At 36.8% G+C, this 25,391-nt stretch overlaps 1 protein-coding gene across 1 annotated transcript in view; it reads left to right on the top strand.

Moving 5' to 3' along the window:
* LOC128253376 (catenin delta-2) overlaps positions 1 to 25,391 on the top strand; it is a 113,188-nt gene that overhangs the window by 12,846 nt on the left and 74,951 nt on the right. Inside the window, 1 exon segment of the mRNA XM_052981723.1 lies at positions 23,025 to 23,858. Coding sequence (XP_052837683.1) covers positions 23,032 to 23,858 — 827 coding nt within the window. The 5' untranslated portion in view covers positions 23,025 to 23,031.

Here is a 25,391-nt window from a genome sequence, read left to right as displayed (position 1 = left end):
CCATATTGGTATGTGGCAACGTCATGTTCGCGCCACACTGCTGTGCAAGTAAGTCATACTTTTGCTGGATATATTTTTGATCAGCTTCTCGCTTTTCCTCTTACATCTGTAACATGGATGTGTTGATGATTGGTACCTTTGAATAATTCAAACTAGTTTTGTCGATCTCAACTTCAGCTACGTTGATTTGCTGCAAGTTGTTTTCCACGATCTTCATCGGATCCGGATAGCCTTTTAATTGTTTTTTAGGAGCTACTGAGCTAACTTTTAGGCCCTGTGCGGCTACACCTTGCGGTTCCTTATTGGTGGTGTCTACATCTTTAATAGCGTTGTTGGATGTAATTTGCTCGCAAGTAGGGCAGGCCCAGCCTTTAAGGTTATCGTCACTTTCAGCGCGCACGCAAGCAAAATGGTACCAAAAATCACATTGCACCCAAATAATGTCGTTACCGGGTCGATCTTTTTTGCAAACGCCACAAATGGCATTATCGTAATCGCGATTGAACATTTTCGTATTCTTGTAATTGATTTCAAAATTTATCTTTTCTTTGACATGTTGGGCGAAATGTATTTACTTTCGAAAGCTATGCCCCTACTCACAGCTTTAGTGGTCAGTTTGTTTCAGTAAGTTTTATCACGTAAACGATACACATCTAGACGGCGTCATGTGTTCAAAATTCTTTTCTGCGGAACTGTCCTACTCTTATCTACGCATTTTAAATTCGCATCGGTATATGGGAATTTTGTATGTATACGAGTACAACTGCGCTGTGTCTTTTCCCTTTGCTAGTGCGGAACTCTAACTGTATATATATATATATGCAACCAACTAGGAGTCACTATATCAGTAGCAAGTTAATGACTTTATTTGTATACGCGGAACTTAATTGTTCGATACGCATATAGTAGTTTATTTTTTCTTCTTTTCACTTTAATTTCTCTTGCACACGCGGAACTTAGTCGTTCGATTCACGTATAGTAAGATTTTTTAAAGAATGTTACAGCCGGCCATTAAAACGAAGCTTCTAACAGCACTTTAGTTGAAACGATGGTTAATTTATTTACATTTTAAGCCTCTTCTCGAGGCTCGTGCAATTGGTTTTCGATAGTTGCCTCTCTTCCTGGATGCACATCGATTGATGTTAAAATGTATCGCTCTTACCATCAATAATTTTGTAGAAAAAAAAAATTAATAAGAATTAAATTTCAAATTGCTGTACTGGGGCGGTAACAAAGATGTTAAATTGGAGAATCGCACTTGCGAAACTTTGAATTTTTGTATAAATCTACAGTTTGTTTTGTTTTTATGTTCATTCTTAAAAGGAGACATTATGGGAAACTTTAAAGAAAAAACAAAAGCAAAAAGCAGTTTGCGATTGCGAATAGCGGTATGTTTTTGCTTTATATTATTGTCTTTTCCAATGTCCCGGAGCGACATTAGAGAGCATTCTTATCATTGCGTCGATATCCATCACAGAAACACCATCAAATTAAGAGCTCAAACACATATTTGCATTACGAATAAGTCCCAACTTTTTTTTTTAAATTTAATAAAATTATCTTATTAAACTCAATGTTCAAACTCAAAAGGATGATAACCATCCTACCGTACATATCATATGGACGGCAGTACATGTAGTGACTATGAGCACCGGTAAGCGTGCGCAAGTATCTTAATAAATAGCAATCAAAAGGTATCACTTTCATAAGAATTTGAGCATTTTAAGAGTTTTAGAAAGTCATTTGGTTTTAGAGAAATGAGAGTGAGTGCGAAAATTTGTTTGCCTCATACTGCAGCTGTTTGGGGCCGCTGGAGCAAAAAGTCTTACTTTTATGGCATGGTTGTATTCTGACATTAAATAAGCCTCTAACGACACCACACTTATTTCAATCTGATACTCCTTTAAAAAGATATTTATAACAAGACAAATACAGCATTTTTGTTTGTTGTGCGTATCAAATCGATGTTTTAAGCAGCTCGAGCTGAAAAAAGTTTTGTTGTACCACATTTTGGAAAACCCGCTAGTTAAGCGGGAAACGGCTTAAAAAGCTAGATTTCACACGCCCAAACGACTTAAGCTACGGTAACGAGCTTTAAAAATACATTTGCTAAAAAGGTATTTTTAAGGGCTATTTACGTTGCCTTAAAATATTTTTTTTTTAAGCAAAACAATTACGGAATTATAACTCAAACTAGGTTTTTGTGTTCGCATTTTAGAGTTTTACAGTAATTCTCTAAAAATTCGCTTTTGGATGTTATTCAGCGTTTAAAAATGAAACCCATTTCATATCGTGCAAATTAGCATTTTATGCTTATTGGAATAGTCAGAAATCTGTGCAAGTCCAAATCGATTATAAAAGATTCTTATTTCCAATAATTATATAATAATTAAGAGTGATATCATATTAATATTAATATAAGCAAGGTTATTATAAACATAATTACTTTGTTATCAGAGGACAGAACTGTGTTCTTCGTACTTTAATAAAAAACTGGGCCTAGCCCTGTACAAATTAAAAACAAGTGAGGAGTCAAACTTTAACAAGCCAAAGTTTGTATACCTTAGCAGATTTTGCGAAAAAAATCGATATTTATTTATACTTGTTTAAAAACATTGAAGCTAAATTGATTTTCAGATGAATTTTCGATCGTTTTTGTTTTAAACTCCAATTGTTCTCATAGGAGCTATATGATATATTCGTGCGATTTAAATCAAATTCAAAAAAAAAAAATAACAATTAAATTGAAAAACAGCAAAGTTATAATTTTTTTCCGGTTGTTCTTATGTGAGCTATATGATATTGTCGTCCTAGGCTTTTCTAGTTTCGACTTATGTTTTACCTGCAATAGAAACGGCAAGGAGGCAAGATAGACTCTTCTAACAATGCTGATCAAGAATATATATACTTTATAAAGTCAGAAAAGTTTCATTCACTGCGTTCGAAACTTTCGACTGAATTTAGTGCATCAGTCTACAAAATTTTTTATTTTTACCGATGTTTAATCGATATTCGAATTTCGACATATCGATATACTATCGTGGGGAACTATCACAAATCAAAACTAAGAACAGCTGTTCAGATGCAATGAAGCACGACTGTCAGTCAATATCGAAAGAAGACGTGAGTTAGTATAACAATGCTATAAAATACGTTCTGAAAGGGTATAGTGAAAAAACTTATTGTTTAAATGCTTTAAAAAAATAATAAAGTAATTTAAAAAAACCGTAAATTATTTTTTTAACAAGAAAGAAAGGGAACTTCGATATTACATTACGACTACTTTCAAGTTGATTTAGAACATGGCTCTTAGCAGGCAGAGGATGATCATAGGTTCGGGCAGAGCAAATGGCTTGGTATTCAGGCTACCAAAATTGATCCCAAAACGAAACTTTATTAAAAAAAAAACAACTCGAAATATTTTGGTGGCAAATTTTGATTAAAATTAACACTTAATCATCGTTAATAGGTCTTATCTACAATGACCTACAAACTTTTGGATTGGTTAAAAATTGTCCATTTAGCAGAATTTCAAAAGTCTTTTCTTCATTCCTATGTCATTTTGTTGATACCTGATGTTTTTTAAAGATCGTAGGTCATTGTAGGGAAAAAAATTTAGCTTTCATAATCTTTTTGAATTTTTCGATTTCAGCCACTCATTTGCCCGGAATCAAGTCAGCAGTTGGAGTACTTTTTTTTTGGAGCCTCGGCAGACAGTGAAATAAGTGAAAACATTCTATCTAGTACTTTCTTCAGAAAAATATTCTAAATATTGCCTATTTTTTTTTATTTTCGGGGGTTACACATGCAAGGCCCTTGAAGGTGGTCTTCTACTTTCGAGGTGATAAATTGAGTGATTATTTATATGCAGTAGAACTGCATAGATTTAAAAACTTGTTTTTATTATTTAAAGATACATGTTTGAGTTGTAATAATTGTTTTTAAACTTGAAAAAAAACAAGAATGGAAGCAAACTTCGGCAAGCCGAAGTTTATATACCCTTGCAGCTATTGCAAAAATTAAATAATTTTTAAAACATTAAAATTATGATTTACTTGCGTATTTGTCTAAAAACATTGAAGCTATGATGATTTGCAGCTCAATTATTATATAGTTATTTTATATATTTTTATTATTTTTATGGGAGCTATATGATATAGTCGTCTGGTTTTGATGAAATTTAAACCGTAATTCTGAAATATTTAACCATTACTATATGTCGAAGAACTAATAGAAAAATTTAAAAACAGCAAAGTTATCATTTTTTTTGTATTTTTTTTCCGATTCTTCCTATGGAAGCTATATGATATAGTCGTCCGATTTTGATGAAATTTAAACCGTACTTCTGAAATATTTAACCATTACTATATGTCGAAGAACTAAAAGAAAAAGTTAAAAACAGCAAAGTTATAATTTTTTTAAATTTATTTATTCGATTGTTCCTATGGGAGCTATATGCTATAGTCGTCCGATCCGGCTAGTTCCGACTTATATACTACCTGCAATAGAAAGACAACTTTTGGGAAAGTTTCATGCAGATAGCTTTAAAACTGAGAGACTAGTTTGCGTAGAATCGGACGGACAGACGGACATGGCTAGATCGACTCGCCTAGTGATGCTGATCAGGAATATATATACTTTATAGGGTCGGAGATGTCTCCTTCACTGCGTTGCAATTATCTGACTGAAATTATAATACCCTTTGAAAGGGTATACAAATTTTACAGAACCTTGGGACGTGCTTCTTTATAACACATGTAAAAACTGTAGTGGTCCTGCTAAAGTCACGTTTTGGCGTGTTGATCCGAAATCAGAAAACTTTATTTTTTAGATTTGTAGTTACATCGACTTTGTTTTATCAATTTATTATCAAAAGTTATACAACAAAAAGTGAATAATTCAATTTTTTACTAATTTTTTTACCTATTAGGGGCTATAAAAATGGAACAAAAAAATTTGGAAAATCGTGCTCGTTGAAACATAACGTTGTGAACAATTGGGAAACAAAATTTTAAATCGAACAGTTCTATAAAAATAATGAAAAAAAACTGTGTTCGTCGAACGACGATACAGGATACCTGCTGGTTTATGTAAACAAAGTTTTTTTTTTAGTTATTGGTTTTGTTTTTATTTAAAAAATAAAAAACAAAAATTTTTACAAAAAAAAAAATGTTAGTTCCCAGTGCTCGCATTTTGGCTAAGAGTAAAAAAAGATATCATTTGTGTATGTGTTTGTATATTGAGTGGTCTAAATTTGTATGAATATTGTATTTTCCTCCTCTCACCCGCTAATAGGTTGCGCTTTGACGCATTTAAGGCATTCCAAAAAAAATGTATGGGTCGTACAAATGAGCATTTCCACCAGAATGTCAACCACAAAAAAAAAAAAGTTAAGTTATCGAACAAACTTGCTTTAAACATATTTCTTAAGGGAAGGAGTGATATTTAATTACTTCAAAAAAATATATGGTATTTTCATATTTTGTTACAAGTTATTAAATTGGAAAGTCCCCCTTGCGAAACTTTAAATTTTTGTATAAATCTACAGTTTGTTTTGTTTTGATGTTCGTTCTTAATAGAAGACATTATGAGAGACTTTATCTGTTCTTAGTCTCTGTCAAGGTGTAAGGAAAAAAAAAGCAAAAAGCAGTTTGCGAATCGCGGTAAGTTTTTGCTTTATATTATTGACTTTTCCGGAGCGACATTGGAGAGCATTCTTATCTTTGCGTCGATATCCATCACAGAAACACCATCAAATTAATTACGAATAAGTCCCAACTTTTTTTTTTTTAATATAATAAAATTATCTAATTAAAGGCTCATTAAAGTTGGTCCCGAGCTAACTTACGATGTTAGTTTTCGAAAAGATAATTTTTTAATTTGTTTAAAAATACATTCATATTTGTATTAAAAACTTAGATGGGTGACGGGGAAAAAAATAAAAACAACTGCAAACGGTGGAGAAAAAAATTAAAGGAGGATGAAAAAAATTTAATAACTATAAATTACAAGATATGGAAAGACATTAAATGGCAAGTCAAAGGGCAAAAAAATTATCCGAAGGAAATGTTGAAATGATTTAAGAGAAAAAACGCTATGAGCGCATACGAAAGAGAGCTTAAAGAAATAAGAAAATTAAATATTCTTGAAAACATTAAAATTATGTTTATGTTTATTTATGTTTAAAACATTGAAGCTATGATGATTTGGAGCTCAGTTATTCGATAGTTTCTATGGCAGCTATATGAGATTGTTTTCCGATTTTAATAAAATTAAAACCGTAATTCTGAACTGTCTAATTATTAATAAATCAAAAAGATTTTTTAAAAAATCGGATGGACAGACGGACGGACAGACCTGACATGGCTAGATCGACTCTGCTAGTGATGCTGATCAAGAATATATAAATTATAAAACCGTTGGGTATTTATTTTATATTTTATTTATTTCCATACGCCCGTAAGGGCATAGGTATTTTATACAGAGTTAGTTCTCTGGAGTACAATTTTTGACTAAACTAAAGAACCTATCCAACTGCAGCTTGAGACCTTTGCCTGACTGCAGCGCTGTCGCCACAGTGCCAGGTCAGCGTTTTGTCCTTGCCCGTGGCGATCACTCGCTCCGCGAGTGCTCTGTTCTGACTCCGGGTACTTGCACCCGGAACGCGCGGTCAGCGGTTTCTTCGCTGCGCGTGCAGGCCACCGGATATGGTCTGCAACTCAGCAGTTTCGTCTCGTGGGAACTGCCTGTGTTAACTTCTCCCCCCTTCAAGTGGTCGACGTCCCGGGGACCCGCTCGTTCCGCATCGTTGTCGGTTCTTGGTTTGGTGTGACTTCTGGCCCTTAGATAGCGATAGCCGAACCAAATGGTGGAACACAGGAAGAAGGTAGCAAGTAGGGCAAAGGAGTTGCTGAGGAAGGACCCCATTGTAAGTTCTTCTCTGAGGGTCCCGATGTGGTGGAGATTGCTCAGACTCAGCTCGTGAAGAAATGGGAGACTCAGCCGGTTCTGGTGGGCCGTGATGTTGACTGCGGCCATGGCCGACACAGCACGTTTTCTCATTGAACTTCCCAATTGATTTACGAACCAAGTTCCGTTGAGGGCTACCTTGTCAGAATAGGTTACCAGGTAGGTTCCGGATATTTTTGTCTCTCGCCCTTGGTTGTCGGTTATGGTCACGTTGGCATCGTTCACGATGAGGGTGCCATGATCCACAATGGTAAACGGATCCAGGTGACCTGGGAGTGTGGAGCAGTGCGCAATAGCCTCAGACAATTTGCTGTGAGCAGGTGCCATTTTGCAGCTCCCTGCAGAAGGTGGCGCCGACCGTCGTTTTGCAATGACCGATGTTAAGGTTTCGCGCTGGGCATTCGGCGACAAGGTTCCCATCTTCAAAGTCCAGGATTTTTTTCTGGTGCTGAACTGGATAGACTGTTATCTTCTTACATATTAATTTAGGGCTAGGGAGTTTAATGAGAAAATGTAGAATTTCGGAATTTTGAAAAACACTAATACTAGATACCTCTAATAATTCTATCAAACTAACGTCAATAAGCTGTCTGTCCTTGAATTCGCCAATTTCGGAACTGTCCAAAATTGCTGGACTTACGATGTTTAATTTTGCCAGGGTTAAGCCCATTAAAATGTTTTCTAGATCTGTGATTACAATTCTATTTTTTGCTAGAATAATTTCCAAAAGGTGGGTTTCTTTGTCTGTTTCGAATTTATGGATTTGATTCATTGAGTTTGTGAGTTCATTTAGACGTTTCTGAAATTTGATATTTAATTCTGTTTGTCCTTCATCTGTCCTAATTAATTGTTCTTGATTGAATTTTATTTGCTCCCAATCGTTAAAGTCGGGTGTGCCGGCAATAACTTTTAGTGCTGTCCCGAGTAAGTTAATACTCCTAGCGGCTCTATGGTGGATTTTTAAGGTAGTCACCAACTTGCGAATATTTGTAAGGTCCGTCATTATGACTGGTGTCCTGTGATCGTCTGTAAATGTCTTCGTCATTGTTTCCGTCTGGTCGGCGTAGTCTTCATAAGTCGTCACGTTCGTTGAGTGCTGTAGGTATCCGTAGGACTCCCAAATGACAATTTCGTTGTCTTCTATCGGGATGTAGTCTGCGTTCGTGTAGCCATTAAGTTTTACTGTCGCGTCCGTCTTGACAGCCGTAAGTAAAAAAACTAAAACGAATTTTCCTAACCTAGAAAAATATATAAAAAAAAATAGAAAAAGGGGTTCAGTAATCTCGCGAAGATGGTTAGCGTAGATTGTCCTTGTGGACCACCCTCCCCTCAATTTGGACCGTGGTCCCCAGGTCTGCTTCAATGATTTTTTCCGAACATAGTGGCGAGAGCTTGTTTCCTATGCGTTTGTTTGCCTTTAAGAAAACTTTTTCACCAGCTTGATAGCCCTTTTGGGTCCTATCTTTGTTTACCTGGTCGAGGGATTTTTCTTGAGCCTGTTGGATTCTCTTTCTAATTCTGCTTTCGAAATCCGCGGGTTTTGAGTGAACAATCTCTATGGGTTTTTTGTTGGTTACTGAGTGGATAGAATTGTTGTATTTGTTGGTTGCCAAAAGAATTAGTTCGGTCGTATCGCTTAAGTTGCCCTCTATTTTCAAGCATCTGTCTATTTCTGCCAGGGTACTATGAAACCTTTCTACTTGACCGTTTGAGGTGCTATGTAGGGGCGGGGCGTTGGCGATGGTGATATTGAAATGATTCATGAGTATCGATTTAATTGTTTCGGAGTTGAACGACCTTTCGTTATCACAATAAATTGTTTTGATTTTTGGGAAGAAATTTATTATGTGCAGTATAGGGGATTTTACGTCCACTATGGCCCTCGATGCGATAGCCTGCACCGTGGCGAATTTTGAAAATTTATCGATGCATGTTAGAAAAAGGGTTCCATCTGTTGAAAAAATGTCGATGTGGAGAATTTCCCCCACAAAAGAAGGTATCGGTGTTTCTGCTACCACTTGCTTAGATGGATGGCGTTTGTATTTTGCCATTGAACAGGTCTTGCAATTCAAAGTTGTTTCTGTTGCTAACCGAAGCATTTTAGGGAAAAAATAGTCCCTCAAGATTTGCTTTACATTTTCTTGTGCTGCTCGGTGAGCCCTGTTGTGTTCTGCTCGAAGATCGGTAGGGAGCAATATATTGCGTTTACCACCTCAGCATTAACTAAATCTCGTAAAATGTTATGCAGATTTTCTCGGTTAGAAATTTTTATTATTGCTCTTAAACAAGATGAATGTGTCAACAGAGGAGCTGTTTCCTTCCTCAATAACTATTTGGTTCCGGAAACAGTTTACTGGGTTGTCCGTCGTGTCTATGGTGTATGTCAGTGATTGTTCGCTGTGAATGGTTGCTACGTCTGATTCTATTTCGTCTTCTAAGACGTTTATGTTCTGGCGAGACAGCGCGTCTGCCACAAGGTTTTCTTTGCCAGGTTTATAAACTAATTTCGCGCCGTGATCGTCGATAATCCCCTTCCAGCGTTTTAGTTTCGCGTTAGGGTTTTTGTCCGAGACGGCAAAGGTAAGTGGCTGGTGGTCGGTAAAGATCTGCAAGCCTTTCACTCCGTACAAGTAATTCCGGAGGTTTTTCAGTGCCCAAACTATAGCGAGGAGCTCTCGCTCGTTGGTTGCATAATTTTTTTCGTTGTCCCGCAGCGCTCGTGATATCATAGTGATGGGGCGGCCATCTTGTGATAGTACTGTTCCAATCCAGAGCCTGACGCATCAGTCGTCAAGTCAAATGGCTTTTTGAAGTCCGGGTAGAATAGCAGAACGTCCTCTGATGCCAAGATCTCTCTCAGCCTGTCAAACGTTTCTCTCTGTTCTTTGGTCATATCTATGTCGACTTTTCTCGACTGATATTTGCTAATTTTACCATTTTCTCCCTTTAGGATATTCGTTAAGGGTCTTGCGATAGTCGCGAAGTTTTTTATGAAGCACCTATAATAGCTTGCTAGTCCCAGGAAAGATCTGAGTTCGTATAACGTTCTAGGCGGGGGGAATTGTTTTATTGCTTTGACCTTCTCAGGTGAAGTTCGTAGCCCTGTTTGAGACACTGTGAATCCCAAGTATTCGACGCTTTTTTTGAAGAACTTTGACTTTTCTTGGGACACTCTCATGCCCGCCTCTAAAAGTTTCGTTAAGGCCCAATCCACGTCCCTAACATGGTCCTCTTTTGTTTTGGAAAATATTATCACGTCATCGACATACACATAGCATATCTTTGAAATTCCTTCCCGGAGGACATCGTCGATGGCCCTCTGGAAAATGCTCGGGGCATTTTTAAGTCCAAATGGCAGTCTACAGAATTCGTATTTGCCGTTGTTGATTGAAAAGGCTGTCTTTTCCCTGTCCTTTTCTGCCAGCTCTATCTAATGAAAGCCTGACTCGAGGTCGAGTGTCGTAAAAAATTTCGACTCGCCCATATTCGACAGTATTGTCGAGATAGTAGGGATAGGGTATCTATCATCTACGGTTTTTTGGTTGAGTTTTCTAAAGTCGATAACCAATCGCTTCTTTTTAACCCCATTTTGGTCAGTTCCTTTTTTGTCCACAACCCAGGTAGGGTTATTATATGGGGACTTGGATGGCCTTATTACGCCGTCCGCAAGAAGTTGTTTAACCTCTGCATTGACGAATTCGGTTACACCCATGGGGTGAGGGTATGACTTAGAGTATACCGGTTCCCCATCTGTTTTAATCGTTGCCAATGTGTTTATGTTGAAAGGCAGTGCTTCGTCCGGATCGGCAAAGGCTTTATGATTTTTTGCAATCATTTTATCGATTTTTATGAAGTTAACGTTTTCCGCTTTAGCAAACTGGATCTTTTTAGTTCCATTGCTAGTGTGCAGAACATTTTTAGTAAAATCGAGCTTCGCATTCACTTGTTTAAGTAAGTCGAGTCCGATAATGCCGTTAAAATCCTTAAGGTCGTTAAGAATGAAAAAGGGTGTTTTTACGTTGAACACTGAAACTAGACATTTTTTATCTATTTTAGTAAAGCCATGGATCGATTTTACTGTGAAGGGTTTATCCGCTGCCACGATGCCTTTCAGCCCCGGGAGTGGAGTAATGTAATTTTAAGAGGTGCCTGTGTCGATTAATAGTTTTATTTCTTTTCCTGCTACCGTACGTGTAATGTAAGGAAGCAGGGATTTTATTCTAAAAAATTGCAGGAGTCTTCTCCAGCTAACTCGTCCTCTATCTCCGTGGTGCTTGCTTGCGCAACGAAGTCATATTCCTCATCGTCGGTTTTTTCTTCCGGCATGAAGTTTATTTTTTGTTGGGATCGTGTCGACCCCCTTTGCCACGCCGTGGGCTGCTTGAACCTGGAGGAGGTGTCGACCTCCATTGGTTCTGGTGCTGGTTGGCTTGGACCTGCGCTATTATATGGTTTTTGTTTAAAAGAACCGCTCTGATTAGTTGCTCCCTTTTGGGTCCTGACAAAGTGAGGGTTCTTTTTTATTGCCCCTTGGCTTTGGTTCTGTTCATAGTTTTTCCACCCCGTTTGTCGCTGGTTGCTCGACCTAAATATCTTTTCCTCGCTGTGGCGGGCGAAGGTGGCTGCGAAAGCGCTTCTGTCATTACTTTCCTCAGCTTCTTGAGCTAATGCCAAGGCTGATGGTAAGTCTCTTGGTTGTGCCGGAAAAACGGCTATTTTCAATGACTTTTTTAAGCCAGATATGAACGCATGTAAAGCGTCATCTCTGTGCTGTTCATTTAGGACTGCCGCCGCGGTGGCGTCGTGAGTCATGATTGTTTTGTTGGTAAGAAGCGTTAGCTTCCCTGTCTTGATAGACTTAACTCTTGTTTAATTACGTGTGCTGGAGTTTTGTCCGCATACGTAAAATCCAACCTTGCCAGTATGGCATGAAAGTTAAACACTGTGTTAAATGAGGCTAATACAGCCGCTGCCGCTCCCCGTACCTTATTTTTAAGTATTCCTACAGCCTGGTAATGTCGGCTGCTGCCTTTGTATGGCTCAAATACCCTATATGCTGCAGTAGCAGCCTGCCTCCAGGAAACATAGTTTTCCTGCTTTCCGTCGAACTCCGGGACAGATTTTACCATGTCCAGGGGTTCGTAACATTCTTTTCCCGGTTCTATTTCTATTTCCAGAAAAGTCTGAGTTTTCGGAGTTTTATCCTTTAATGAGCATAACTCCCCCATAATTTTGGCTAATTTTTCATCGAATAACTCTTGTTGCCTTTGGAGCGCGCAGGCTATGGCAGCTTCCATGCTCGAAATTTGTTCAGCCTGCATATCTTCTGTGTTCTGGGTTCGTTCGTTTTTAAAGTCAAGAACACTGTCTCGGATGTGTGGTACCCTGCTGGTCGATGGGTGACAATCTCTTTCAGATTGATTCTGTTCTGCCTTTCTACTCTTGTCTTCAAAAGTTTTTTGTATTCTTCTAGAACTTCTTCGTCCGATGAGACGTTGTCGCTATTTCTATACATGAGTCAGAAAAAAAATATCGTGGGTGCCACAAAATTCAATCAAGGGTTTGTTAAAAAAATATTTTTGCAAAAAAATTTAAATATCAAAAATAACGTTTTATTAAAAAAATGTTTTGTATTTTTTTTTTGACGGAAATCAGGCATCAAAAATATAAATTTTTATTACTAAAAATTCTCCAAAAAATATAACTGGTTTATTTTATTATATGAAAATTTTAAATTTATTCGTTTTTAAGTGTCAATGAGATTTATTTTTGAAATATTTGCATTAGCGAACACTTAGGACAAAAAGCCTACTCACATGTTCTTATATTTATTTCGTCTTCGAGTTCTATGTTTTGCCGACGGCTTTCGCCGCCACTGGTACTGCCGCAGTCGTTGTCGCTGCCGCTGCTGTCGTCGCTGCCGCCGCTGTCGCTGCTGTTGTCACTGCTGCTGCCGTTATCGCTGCCGCTGCTGTTGTCTTCTTAGGGAATAATTTGTTGCACTTCCCGTTGCAGACGGTTTTTTCCACTTGTTAAGAGGAATTTCTTAGATTTTGGATTGCAGATTTTGAGTTTCTTCCACTTAGATTTTGAGTTGCAGATTTTAGATTTCTTCCACTTGTTTAGATTTTGGGTGATTTCTTCCACTTGTTTAGATTTTGGGTTGCAGGCTTTTGGTTTCTTCCACTTGTTAAGAGGAATTTTTTTTTCAGTGTTCTTCACTTTGTTAAAAGTTTTGGGAAATATTATGGTTTGATTTTCGTATTTATTTTTCTAGTGCCAGTTCTTGACCGCACTTTATATTTTCACTTGCACTTATTGCACTGGATCGCATGTGTCGTTGATTTTAATTTTACTTTTTACTTTCACTTGCAATTTCTTGCACTTGGATCGCGTGAGTATCGTTGAGTTGGGCGCCAATTATAAAACCGTTGGGTATTTATTTTATATTTTATTTATTTCCATACGCCCGTAAGGGCATAGGTATTTTATACAGAGTTAGTTCTCTGGAGTACAATTTTTGACTAAACTAAAGAACCTATCCAACTGCAGCTTGAGACATTTGCCTGACTGCAGCGCTGTCGCCACAGTGCCAGGTCAGCGTTTTGTCCTTGCCCGTGGCGATCACTCGCTCCGCGAGTGCTCTGTTCTGACTCCGGGTACTTGCACCCGGAACGCGCGGTCAGCGGTTTCTTCGCTGCGCGTGCAGGCCACCGGATATGGTCTGCAACTCAGCAGTTTCGTCTCGTGGGAACTGCCTGTGTTAACTTATATACTTTACAGCGTCGGAAATGTCTCCTTCACTGCGTTGCAAACTTCTGTCTGAAATTATAATACCCTCTGCAAGGGTATAAAAATGGTAAATAAAGAGGACGGAAGCAAACTTCGCCAAGTCGAAGTTTTGATACCATTGCAGACTTAACCGAAATTGCTAAACTGCAAAAGTGTAAACATTTTTCCTATGGAAGCTATAATATATAGACGTCCGATTGGCAAGCGCCTGTTCCCTGATCAATAAATAAATAAGGCTTGGAAAAATTGATTTCAATAGCTTTCAACTGTGCGAAATATCCTGAAAAACATCAATTTTGGACCGATTTCACCCTATTATTCCTATTATACTGATCGGTAGGCCCTTTTACCCTGACCAAGGTCAGCAAAAAAAACAAAGATTTGGAAAGATTCATGTCAATAGCTTATATACTGCGCGAAATATCCTGAAAAGTATACAATTTTTAGCGATTTCACCCTGTTGTTTCTATGAGAGCTATAGGATATAGACGTCCGATCGGCTCGCGCTTTTGCCTTGACAAGGTATGCATAAACTTTTAGTCAAAAAATAAATTTTTTTCAGAAAAACTCTTACCTTGACCTTGTTTTGAACTCGGGACCACTCGCGCCATAGAGCAACGCTCTAAGCCACTCGACCATGACTGCTTTATAAATCGCGATCCCTAAAGAATGTACAACTATTCTCAACCAATGGGAGGGCATACCAAGTATATTTTCCTAAATTTTAACAATTTTTTCCAAAAACAAAAAAAAAAACACTAAAAAAATAGGTAAAAATAGATTAAAACTAAAAACAATGATTAAACCATTTGCATTTACGTTTAGGTGGCGCCATTTGCCGGAAAGAGTTGTGTTGTTCTGTCTCTTTACTGCAGCGATTACCTGGAGAATACTGGCCGAACAGCGGCAGAAAAGCGGCCAAACAGCGGCAGAGCGGATGCAAAGGACTTCTCAAAATATAAGTCTGAATTTTAAAAGTGTTTTGCCGACCGATAGATATGGCCGAAACCCACAACACCTACGGTCTAACATGTCTCAGAACGACTTGACTGACGAGTTAAGTGTTTTGCGATTTGTGGGCGTTAGAGTGGGCGTTAGATTGGGCGTTTTGAAATAAACTTGCGCTGCGTAGGAAAAACTAATCTGCATGCCAAATCCCAAATCTCTAGCTTTTGTAGTTTCCTAGTTCTTGACGTTCATACAGACGGACAGACCGACAAGCATTGCTAGATCGACTTGGTTGTTGATCCTGATAAAGAATATATATATTTTATATGGTCGGAAACGCTTCCTTCTACCTGTTACATACTCTACGAGTAATGGGTATAAAAACGCCATAATTTCAAGAAAACTACCCTCTGCAGTATTATTAAAATGAAGAAAAAATTGCCTTTAGTCTTAGAAAAAAAATGCTCCTTCTTCTTCAATCTCATTTATTTGGAACTTTATATGCAAATTTTCTTTAAAAAAAAAATTTTATTGATTCTTTTGCGTTAAAATTCAATATATTTAAACCAGGTTTCTGTACTCATAGTATAATGGGAAGCAAAGGAAAAGCTAGCTCTTGTGTTCTGACGTGGAGGGAGGAGGTTGGAGGCTAGTTTTTAAAAAATGAGCTAAAGAGCAAGATTGTACACTGGTCTGGTATCGACTGGGACGTCTTACTCCCACTGGCCCTTCTTTAAATCTAAGCTGTCATCTCATTTACAACCATATTTCCCAAACAAAACTCGCCAAAGCTTATGGCTGCAAGTTATGATGTTCTCTATATTATCGTTATCTGGATAAACCTTTCCCAAAAGTTTTGTTTTTAATGCAAGTATTTTATAAGTCGTACGAAGACGGTTTGGACGACTAAATCATATAGCTCCTTTAGAAACAATCGGAACAAGAAATGATAAAAATTATAACTTCGCTGTTTTTAAAATTATTTAAATATATTTTGATGGATAACAACTTTTTAATTGAGCAAATAAAAATAAAATAGCAATTACATCTTATCCTGATTCTTTATTTTCGTCTAGATTGACTACACTACACTACGAAGGAGAAGCCATTGAGGCTAAGAAACTGCGGTCTAATAGTTCAAAACCATCTCAGTTATTCGTTGATGAATTTGGCATATTGTTTGTGTAGGCTCCGTATCACGCTGTAAACGATGCTCCACAGCGTAGAAGCGGCCTGCAGTCTACCTCCAAACTCTTGACTGTCGTGTTTAAAAGTAAATTCAACAATGTTTTCCCCGACTGAGTCTCTCACCACCTCTTAGTGCAAATTATACCTTTGTATATGCTCAGTCCTAGATTTGATCTTCCAAAAGCGTTGAAGCGAGGCGCCTAAGAGTCCTAATGAACGTGTCGGTGGTTGATGATGGTGGTGGTTGCAATCTATTTTCTCTCAATCTTTTTATTTCATTATACCCTTGCAGAGGGTATTTTAATTTCAGTCAGAAATTTGCAACGCAGTGAAGGAGACATCTCCGACCCTATAAAGTATATATATTCTTTATCAGCATCACTAGGAGAGTCGATCTAGCCATGTCCGTCTGTCCGTCTGTCCGTCCGTTTCTACGCAAATTAGTCTCTCAGTTTAAAAACTATCTGCATGAAACTTTCCCAAAAGTTGTCTTTCTATTGCAGGTAGTATATAAGTCGGAACGAGCCTGATCGGACGACTATAGCATATAGCTCCCATAGGAACAATCGGAAAAATAATTTAAAAAAAATTATAACTTTTCTATTTTTCAATTTTTTTTTTTAGTTCTTCGACACATGTAATGGTTAATTATTTCAGAATTACGATTTAAATTTCATCAAAATCGGACGACTATAGTATATAGCTCCCATAGGAACAATCATAAAAATAAATAAAAAAAAATTATAACTTTGGTGTTTTTTAATTTTTTTTTAGTGCTTCGAGATGTAGTAAAAGTTAAATATTTCAGAATTACGTTTTAAATTTCATCAAAATCGGACGACTATAGCACTTAGCTCCCATAGGAACAATTGTATAGCTGTCATAGGAACTATCGAATAATTAAGCTGAAAATCATCATAGCTTCAATGTTTTAAACATACACGCATATAAATTATAATTTTAACGTTTTCAAGAGTATTTAGTTTTTGAAATAGCTGCAAGGGTATATGAACTTCGGCACGCCGATGTTTGCTTCCTTTCTTGTTTTTTCTTATTATAAAAAAAAAAAACATAATCATATGTCTGTTACCTGTGTTAAGAAAGGATGCCAGCTTCCATCTACTTTAAAAGATATCTTCTGCTGGCTCTGGGAAACAATTATGCGTGCTGAATGCAGACTTAGAGATTAAATTGACCTGCGGACTGGGCTCAAGTGGTTCTATGAGTCCTGCAGGGAAATGGAACTTGAGATGTGTTGCTTCATAAGGCAGACTCGAGACGGTTTTAAAAACCTTTTTGGTGTTCTAAAACAAATTACTACTTCATTTTCTAGAAATAAAATAAAGTCAAGAACACTGTCTCGGATGTGTGGTACCCTGCTGGTCGATGGGTGACAATCTCTTTCAGATTGATTCTGTTCTGCCTTTCTACTCTTGTCTTCAAAAGTTTTTTGTATTCTTCTAGAACTTCTTCGTCCGATGAGACGTTGTCGCTATTTCTATACATGAGTCAGAAAAAAAATATCGTGGGTGCCACAAAATTCAATCAAGGGTTTGTTAAAAAAATATTTTTGCAAAAAAATTTAAATATCAAAAATAACGTTTTATTAAAAAAATTTTGTATTTTTTTTTTGTCGGAAATCAGGCATCAAAAATATAAATTTTTATTACTAAAAATTCTCCAAAAAATATAACTGGTTTATTTTATTATATGAAAATTTTAAATTTATTCGTTTTTAAGTGTCAATGAGATTTATTTTTGAAATATTTGCATTAGCGAACACTTAGGACAAAAAGCCTACTCACATGTTCTTATATTTATTTCGTCTTCGAGTTCTATGTTTTGCCGACGGCTTTCGCCGCCACTGGTACTGCCGCAGTCGTTGTCGCTGCCGCTGCTGTCGTCGCTGCCGCCGCTGTCGCTGCTGTTGTCACTGCTGCTGCCGTTATCGCTGCCGCTGCTGTTGTCTTCTTAGGGAATAATTTGTTGCACTTCCCGTTGCAGACGGTTTTTTCCACTTGTTAAGAGGAATTTCTTAGATTTTGGATTGCAGATTTTGAGTTTCTTCCACTTAGATTTTGAGTTGCAGATTTTAGATTTCTTCCACTTGTTTAGATTTTGGGTGATTTCTTCCACTTGTTTAGATTTTGGGTTGCAGGCTTTTGGTTTCTTCCACTTGTTAAGAGGAATTTTTTTTTCAGTGTTCTTCACTTTGTTAAAAGTTTTGGGAAATATTATGGTTTGATTTTCGTATTTATTTTTCTAGTGCCAGTTCTTGACCGCACTTTATATTTTCACTTGCACTTATTGCACTGGATCGCATGTGTCGTTGATTTTAATTTTACTTTTTACTTTCACTTGCAATTTCTTGCACTTGGATCGCGTGAGTATCGTTGAGTTGGGCGCCAATTATAAAACCGTTGGGTATTTATTTTATATTTTATTTATTTCCATACGCCCGTAAGGGCATAGGTATTTTATACAGAGTTAGTTCTCTGGAGTACAATTTTTGACTAAACTAAAGAACCTATCCAACTGCAGCTTGAGACATTTGCCTGACTGCAGCGCTGTCGCCACAGTGCCAGGTCAGCGTTTTGTCCTTGCCCGTGGCGATCACTCGCTCCGCGAGTGCTCTGTTCTGACTCCGGGTACTTGCACCCGGAACGCGCGGTCAGCGGTTTCTTCGCTGCGCGTGCAGGCCACCGGATATGGTCTGCAACTCAGCAGTTTCGTCTCGTGGGAACTGCCTGTGTTAACTTATATACTTTACAGCGTCGGAAATGTCTCCTTCACTGCGTTGCAAACTTCTGTCTGAAATTATAATACCCTCTGCAAGGGTATAAAAATGGTAAATAAAGAGGACGGAAGCAAACTTCGCCAAGTCGAAGTTTTGATACCATTGCAGACTTAACCGAAATTGCTAAAATTGCAAAAGTGTAAACATTTTTCCTATGGAAGCTATAATATATAGACGTCCGATTGGCAAGCGCCTGTTCCCTGATCAATAAATAAATAAGGCTTGGAAAAATTGATTTCAATAGCTTTCAACTGTGCGAAATATCCTGAAAAACATCAATTTTGGACCGATTTCACCCTATTATTCCTATTATACTGATCGGTAGGCCCTTTTACCCTGACAAAGGTCAGCAAAAAAAACAAAGATTTGGAAAGATTCATGTCAATAGCTTATATACTGCGCGAAATATCCTGAAAAGTATACAATTTTTAGCGATTTCACCCTGTTGTTTCTATGAGAGCTATAGGATATAGACGTCCGATCGGCTCGCGCTTTTGCCTTGATCAAGGTATGCATAAACTTTTAGTCAAAAAATAAATTTTTTTCAGAAAAACTCTTACCTTGACCTTGTTTTGAACTCGGGACCGCTCGCGCCATAGAGCAACGCTCTAAGCCACTCGACCATGACTGCTTTATAAATCGCGATCCCTAAAGAATGTACAACTATTCTCAACCAATGGGAGGGCATACCAAGTATATTTTCCTAAATTTTAACAATTTTTTCCAAAAACAAAAAAAAAACACTAAAAAAATAGGTAAAAATAGATTAAAACTAAAAACAATGATTAAACCATTTGAATTTACGTTTAGGTGGCGCCATTTGTCGGAAAGAGTTGTGTTGTTCTGTCTCTTTACTGCAGCGATTACCTGGAGAATACTGGCCGAACAGCGGCAGAAAAGCGGCCAAACAGCGGCAGAGCGGATGCAAAGGACTTCTCAAAATATAAGTCTGAATTTTAAAAGTGTTTTGCCGACCGATAGATATGGCCGAAACCCACAACACCTACGGTCTAACATGTCTCAGAACGACTTGACTGACGAGTTAAGTGTTTTGCGATTTGTGGGCGTTAGAGTGGGCGTTAGATTGGGCGTTTTGAAATAAACTTGCGCTGCGTAGGAAAAACTAATCTGCATGCCAAATCCCAAATCTCTAGCTTTTGTAGTTTCCTAGTTCTTGACGTTCATACAGACGGACAGACCGACAAGCATTGCTAGATCGACTTGGTTGTTGATCCTGATAAAGAATATATATATTTTATATGGTCGGAAACGCTTCCTTCTACCTGTTACATACTCTACGAGTAATGGGTATAAAAACGCCATAATTTCAAGAAAACTACCCTCTGCAGTATTATTAAAATGAAGAAAAAATTGTCTTTAGTCTTAGAAAAAAAATGCTCCTTCTTCTTCAATCTCATTTATTTGGACTTTATATGCAAATTTTCTTTAAAAAAAAAATTTTATTGATTCTTTTGCGTTAAAATTCAATATATTTAAACCAGGTTTCTGTACTCATAGTATAATGGGAAGCAAAGGAAAAGCTAGCTCTTGTGTTCTGACGTGGAGGGAGGAGGTTGGAGGCTAGTTTTTAAAAAATGAGCTAAAGAGCAAGATTGTACACTGGTCTGGTATCGACTGGGACGTCTTACTCCCACTGGCCCTTCTTTAAATCTAAGCTGTCATCTCATTTACAACCATATTTCCCAAACAAAACTCGCCAAAGCTTATGGCTGCAAATTATGATGTTCTCTATATTATCGTTATCTGGATAAACCTTTCCCAAAAGTTTTGTTTTTAATGCAAGTATTTTATAAGTCGTACGAAGACGGTTTGGACGACTAAATCATATAGCTCCTTTAGAAACAATCGGAACAAGAAATGATAAAAATTATAACTTCGCTGTATTTAAAATTATTTAAATATATTTTGATGGATAACAACTTTTTAATTGAGCAAAGATTTTCCTTGTGTTGAAAAAAAAAATAAAATAGCAATTACATCTTATCCTGATTCTTTATTTTCGTCTAGATTGACTACACTACACTACGAAGGAGAAGCCATTGAGGCTAAGAAACTGCGGTCCAATAGTTCAAAACCATCTCAGTTATTCGTTGATGAATTTGGCATATTGTTTGTGTAGGCTCCGTATCACGCTGTAAACGATGCTCCACAGCGTAGAAGCGGCCTGCAGTCTACCTCCAAACTCTTGACTGTCGTGTTTAAAAGTAAATTCAACAATGTTTTCCCCGACTGAGTCTCTCACCACCTCTTAGTGCAAATTATACCTTTGTATATGCTCAGTCCTAGATTTGATCTTCCAAAAGCGTTGAAGCGAGGCGCCTAAGAGTCCTAATGAACGTGTCGGTGGTTGATGATGGTGGTGGTTGCAATCTATTTTCTCTCAATCTTTTTATTTCATTATACCCTTGCAGAGGGTATTTTAATTTCAGTCAGAAATATGCAACGCAGTGAAGGAGACATCTCCGACCCTATAAAGTATATATATTCTTTATCAGCATCACTAGGAGAGTCGATCTAGCCATGTCCGTCTGTCCGTCCGTTTCTACGCAAACTAGTCTCTCAGTTTAAAAACTATCTGCATGAAACTTTCCCAAAAGTTGTCTTTCTATTGCAGGTAGTATATAAGTCGGAACGAGCCTGATCGGACGACTATAGCATATAGCTCCCATAGGAACAATCGGAAAAATAATTTAAAAAAAATTATAACTTTTCTATTTTTGAATTTTTTTTTTTAGTTCTTCGACACATGTAATGGTTAATTATTTCAGAATTACGATTTAAATTTCATCAAAATCGGACGACTATAGTATATAGCTCCCATAGGAACAATCATAAAAATAAATAAAAAAAAATTATAACTTTGGTGTTTTTTAATTTTTTTTTAGTGCTTCGAGATATAGTAAAAGTTAAATATTTCAGAATTACGTTTTAAATTTCATCAAAATCGGACGACTATAGCACTTAGCTCCCATAGGAACAATTGTATAGCTGTCATAGGAACTATCGAATAATTAAGCTGAAAATCATCATAGCTTCAATGTTTTAAACATACACGCATATAAATTATAATTTTAATGTTTTCAAGAGTATTTAGTTTTTGAAATAGCTGCAAGGGTATATGAACTTCGGCACGCCGAGGTTTGCTTCCTTTTTTGTTTTTTCTTATTATAAAAAAAAAACATAATCATATGTCTGTTACCTGTGTTAAGAAAGGATGCCAGCTTCCATCTACTTTAAAAGATATCTTCTGCTGGCTCTGGGAAACAATTATGCGTGCTGAATGCAGACTTAGAGATTAAATTGACCTGCGGACTGGGCTCAAGTGGTTCTATGAGTCCTGCAAGGAAATGGAACTTGAGATGTGTTGCTTCATAAGGCAGACTCGAGACGGTTTTAAAAACCTTTTTGGTGTTCTAAAACAAATTACTACTTCATTTTCTAGAAATAAAATATGCAAAGTTTAGAAATATTTTTCGACTTAGGTTTGGATTAACTATATCTTTTAAAAATCATTAAAATTTGTTTGAAAATACGAAGCAGAACTATGCTGAGATCCCTTTTGGACCAAATTTTAATTTAAATTTTAAATCGAAACGCGCTGACCCCGAAGCTCAGATCCCCTTGCGCAGCCTCTACTGAGGGATCTGATTCCATAATCAGCACGACAATCGCCTGCCTTACTGGACCGGACCCTTATGCGAATGCAAAGGAGTTATAAAATCAACTTTGTGAACCCCGACCATTTTGAAAGTTAATTTTTTTAAACGATATGTGATTTTCTGTTTAGTATTTTATTCCAAATGTGCCGAATTCCAATTCGCCATGAAGGCGAAAGAATGTAATAGTTTCCGGGTTGATAACATGATTTGGTTATTAACATGATTTTTAATAAAAAAAAGAGCTGTTAATGCCGAGCCGTTTGGGGAGTTTGATTAGCGGTTTCTGCAAGCTGTTCCTCGCCTCACACCTTTCAATAGTCTAGCAAATAACAGCTTAATAATTTTCTTTACATTTTTAACTGATAAGAAAAATACATGAAATGACCATACATCGTCCGGGTTAAAGAACTCCAAGTCTTTAATCTTATGGCAGTGGGGCAAGATAGTGAACTGCTCGTCTCACAGCTATCAGTGACCTGGCTTGTAACAGCTTAACAAATATCTTTACAATACTCAAATGACGAACACTATTTTTTAATGAATGAAAAAAAAACAAAGGTCTTATTTTGTTGCACAATGTAATACATTATTCAAACCAAGTATTATCTATCATTTTGAAAATCAATTATAGTCTGACATTTTTATTTCAGTTTAAATATGAATCCAATACATAACATGAACATGGATCTATCTTTGGTGCCCGAGTCAGGAAATACACCAGCCCAATATACATCCTTTCAAAATTTTGAAGAATTTTCGGCATCAGGATTTACAAACACGCCTATATATATAACAAAACCACCTGGAATTAGTGCCATATCCCAAGTAGCCCCAACTTGTTCACTTCTAGGTCCCCAAAATAAAATTGAGAACACTTCTGGAGATATTTCGATTCCAGCTATTGAAAATCATTCATTAGCTCCGACAGTAAGATATGTGCAAGCCGGCCAATTTGAGGATACGGCAGAATATGGTGTAGCTGGTATACATTGCGGAGTGGAATCTGAGTACACTGATGAAGCCGTTGTACCTTACTGTTATACGTCAGAAGCTAACTACACAGGAATTCAAAGCACAATTTCGAATATTAAACCATTTTCTGGAAGAACCTATAATGACAACCTAAATGTATCCGAAGTAGTAGCAGATTCCCAATGTCTTAAGTTTGACAATCCTGCTGAATTTAAATTACCACAATTTGCCATGAGTTCGTTGAATAATGTGCCTCACAGGTTGGGAGAAAAAGATGACTACATTGGAGGATCAGAAAACGATCTTTGTTCAACGATGAGGTGGCGGGATCCAAATCTTTCTGAAGTTATAAGTTTTTTGAGCAATCCGAACAGTGCTATAAAGGCAAATGCTGCAGCATATTTACAACATTTATGCTACATGGATGACCCAAACAAACAACGTACAAGATCTCTTGGAGGAATACCACCATTAGTTCGATTGCTGTCTTATGAATCTCCAGAAATACATAAGTAAGTATAAAATTATTTTTTAAAACGAAAAAGAACAAATTGTTCTTGTCTTAAGTTCATGTACCTTTGGTCTGATTGATTTTATCTAGATCGTTTTTGTAAAAGCTTACACTTATAGTTATACATTGTATTTCAGTTAACAGCATATTTTAGGTTAGCACATTAACACTAGTCGCCCGAAGTGCTCGCAAAATTATTAATTTTTTTTTTTAAATTCAAAGTCTTTTTGTATTGTGTTTTTAGTATATTTGTATGTACAGATATGTCATTCCATTTTTCCATTATGTTGTCTGTGAAAATGTATACAACGTCAAAAGATATTATAAGTTCAACGTCCTCTTCTTATTTATTTTTTAATCTTTTTATTTGTATACCCTTGCAGAGGGTATTATAATTTCAGTCAGAAGTTTGCAACGCAGTGAAGGAGACATATCCGACCCTATAAAGTATATATATTCTTGATCAGCATCTCTAAGGGAGTCGATCTAGCCATCCGTCCGTCCGTCTGTCCGTCCGTTTCTACTCTAACTTGTCTATCAGTTTTAAAGCTATCTGCATGAAACATTCCCAAATGTTGTCTTTCTATTGCAGGTAGTATATAAGTCGGAACGAGCCGGATCGGACGACTATAGCATATAGCTCCCATAGGAACAATCGAAAAAATAAATTTAAAAAAATTATAACTTTGCTCTTTCCTAATTTGTTTTTAGTCTTTGACATATAGTAATGGTTTAATATTTCAGAATTACGGCTTAAATTTCATAAAAATATAGCTCCCATAGGAACAATCGAAAAAATAAATAAAAAAAATTATAACTTTGCTGTTTCTTAATTTAGTTTTTTAGTCCTGCGACATATAGTAATGGTTTAATATTTTAGAGTTACGGGTAAAATTTCATTAAAATCGGACGACTATATCATATAGCTCCCATAGGAAGAATCGAATGAATAAATAAAAAAAATTATAACTTTGCTGTTTCTTAATTTATTTTTTTAGTTCTTCGCCATATAGTAATGGTTAAATATTTTAGAGTTACGTTTTAAATTTCATCAAAATCGGACGACTATATCATATAGCTACCATAGAAATAATAAAAATAAATAAAATAAATATCTAATAACTGAGCTGCAAATCATAATAGCTTCAATGTTTTTAAACATATACGCAAGTAAATCATAACTTTAATGTTTTAAAAAATATTTAATTCTTGCAATAGCTGCAAGGGTATATGAACTTTGGCTTGCCGAAGTTTGCTTCCTTTCTTGTTGTTGAATGGCGCTGTCTCTTAAATACCAACTAATTTAATTTTTATACCCCTGCAGAAGGTGTTATAATTTCAGTCAGAAGTTTGCAACGCAGTGAAGGAGACATTTCCGACCCTATAAAGTATATATATTCTTGATCAGCATCTCTAGGAGAGTCGATCTAGCCATGTCCGTCTGTCCGTCCGTTTCTACGCTAACTTGTCTACCAGTTATAAAGCTATCTGCATGAAACTTTCCCAAATGTTGTCTTTCTATTGCAGGTAGTAT

This window comes from Drosophila gunungcola (assembly GCF_025200985.1).
Source record: "Drosophila gunungcola strain Sukarami chromosome 2L unlocalized genomic scaffold, Dgunungcola_SK_2 000008F, whole genome shotgun sequence".
NCBI classification, from domain to species: Eukaryota; Metazoa; Arthropoda; class Insecta; order Diptera; family Drosophilidae; genus Drosophila; species Drosophila gunungcola.
Note: the sequence above shows the minus strand (reverse complement) of the source record. Positions and strands in the feature narration are given on the sequence as shown.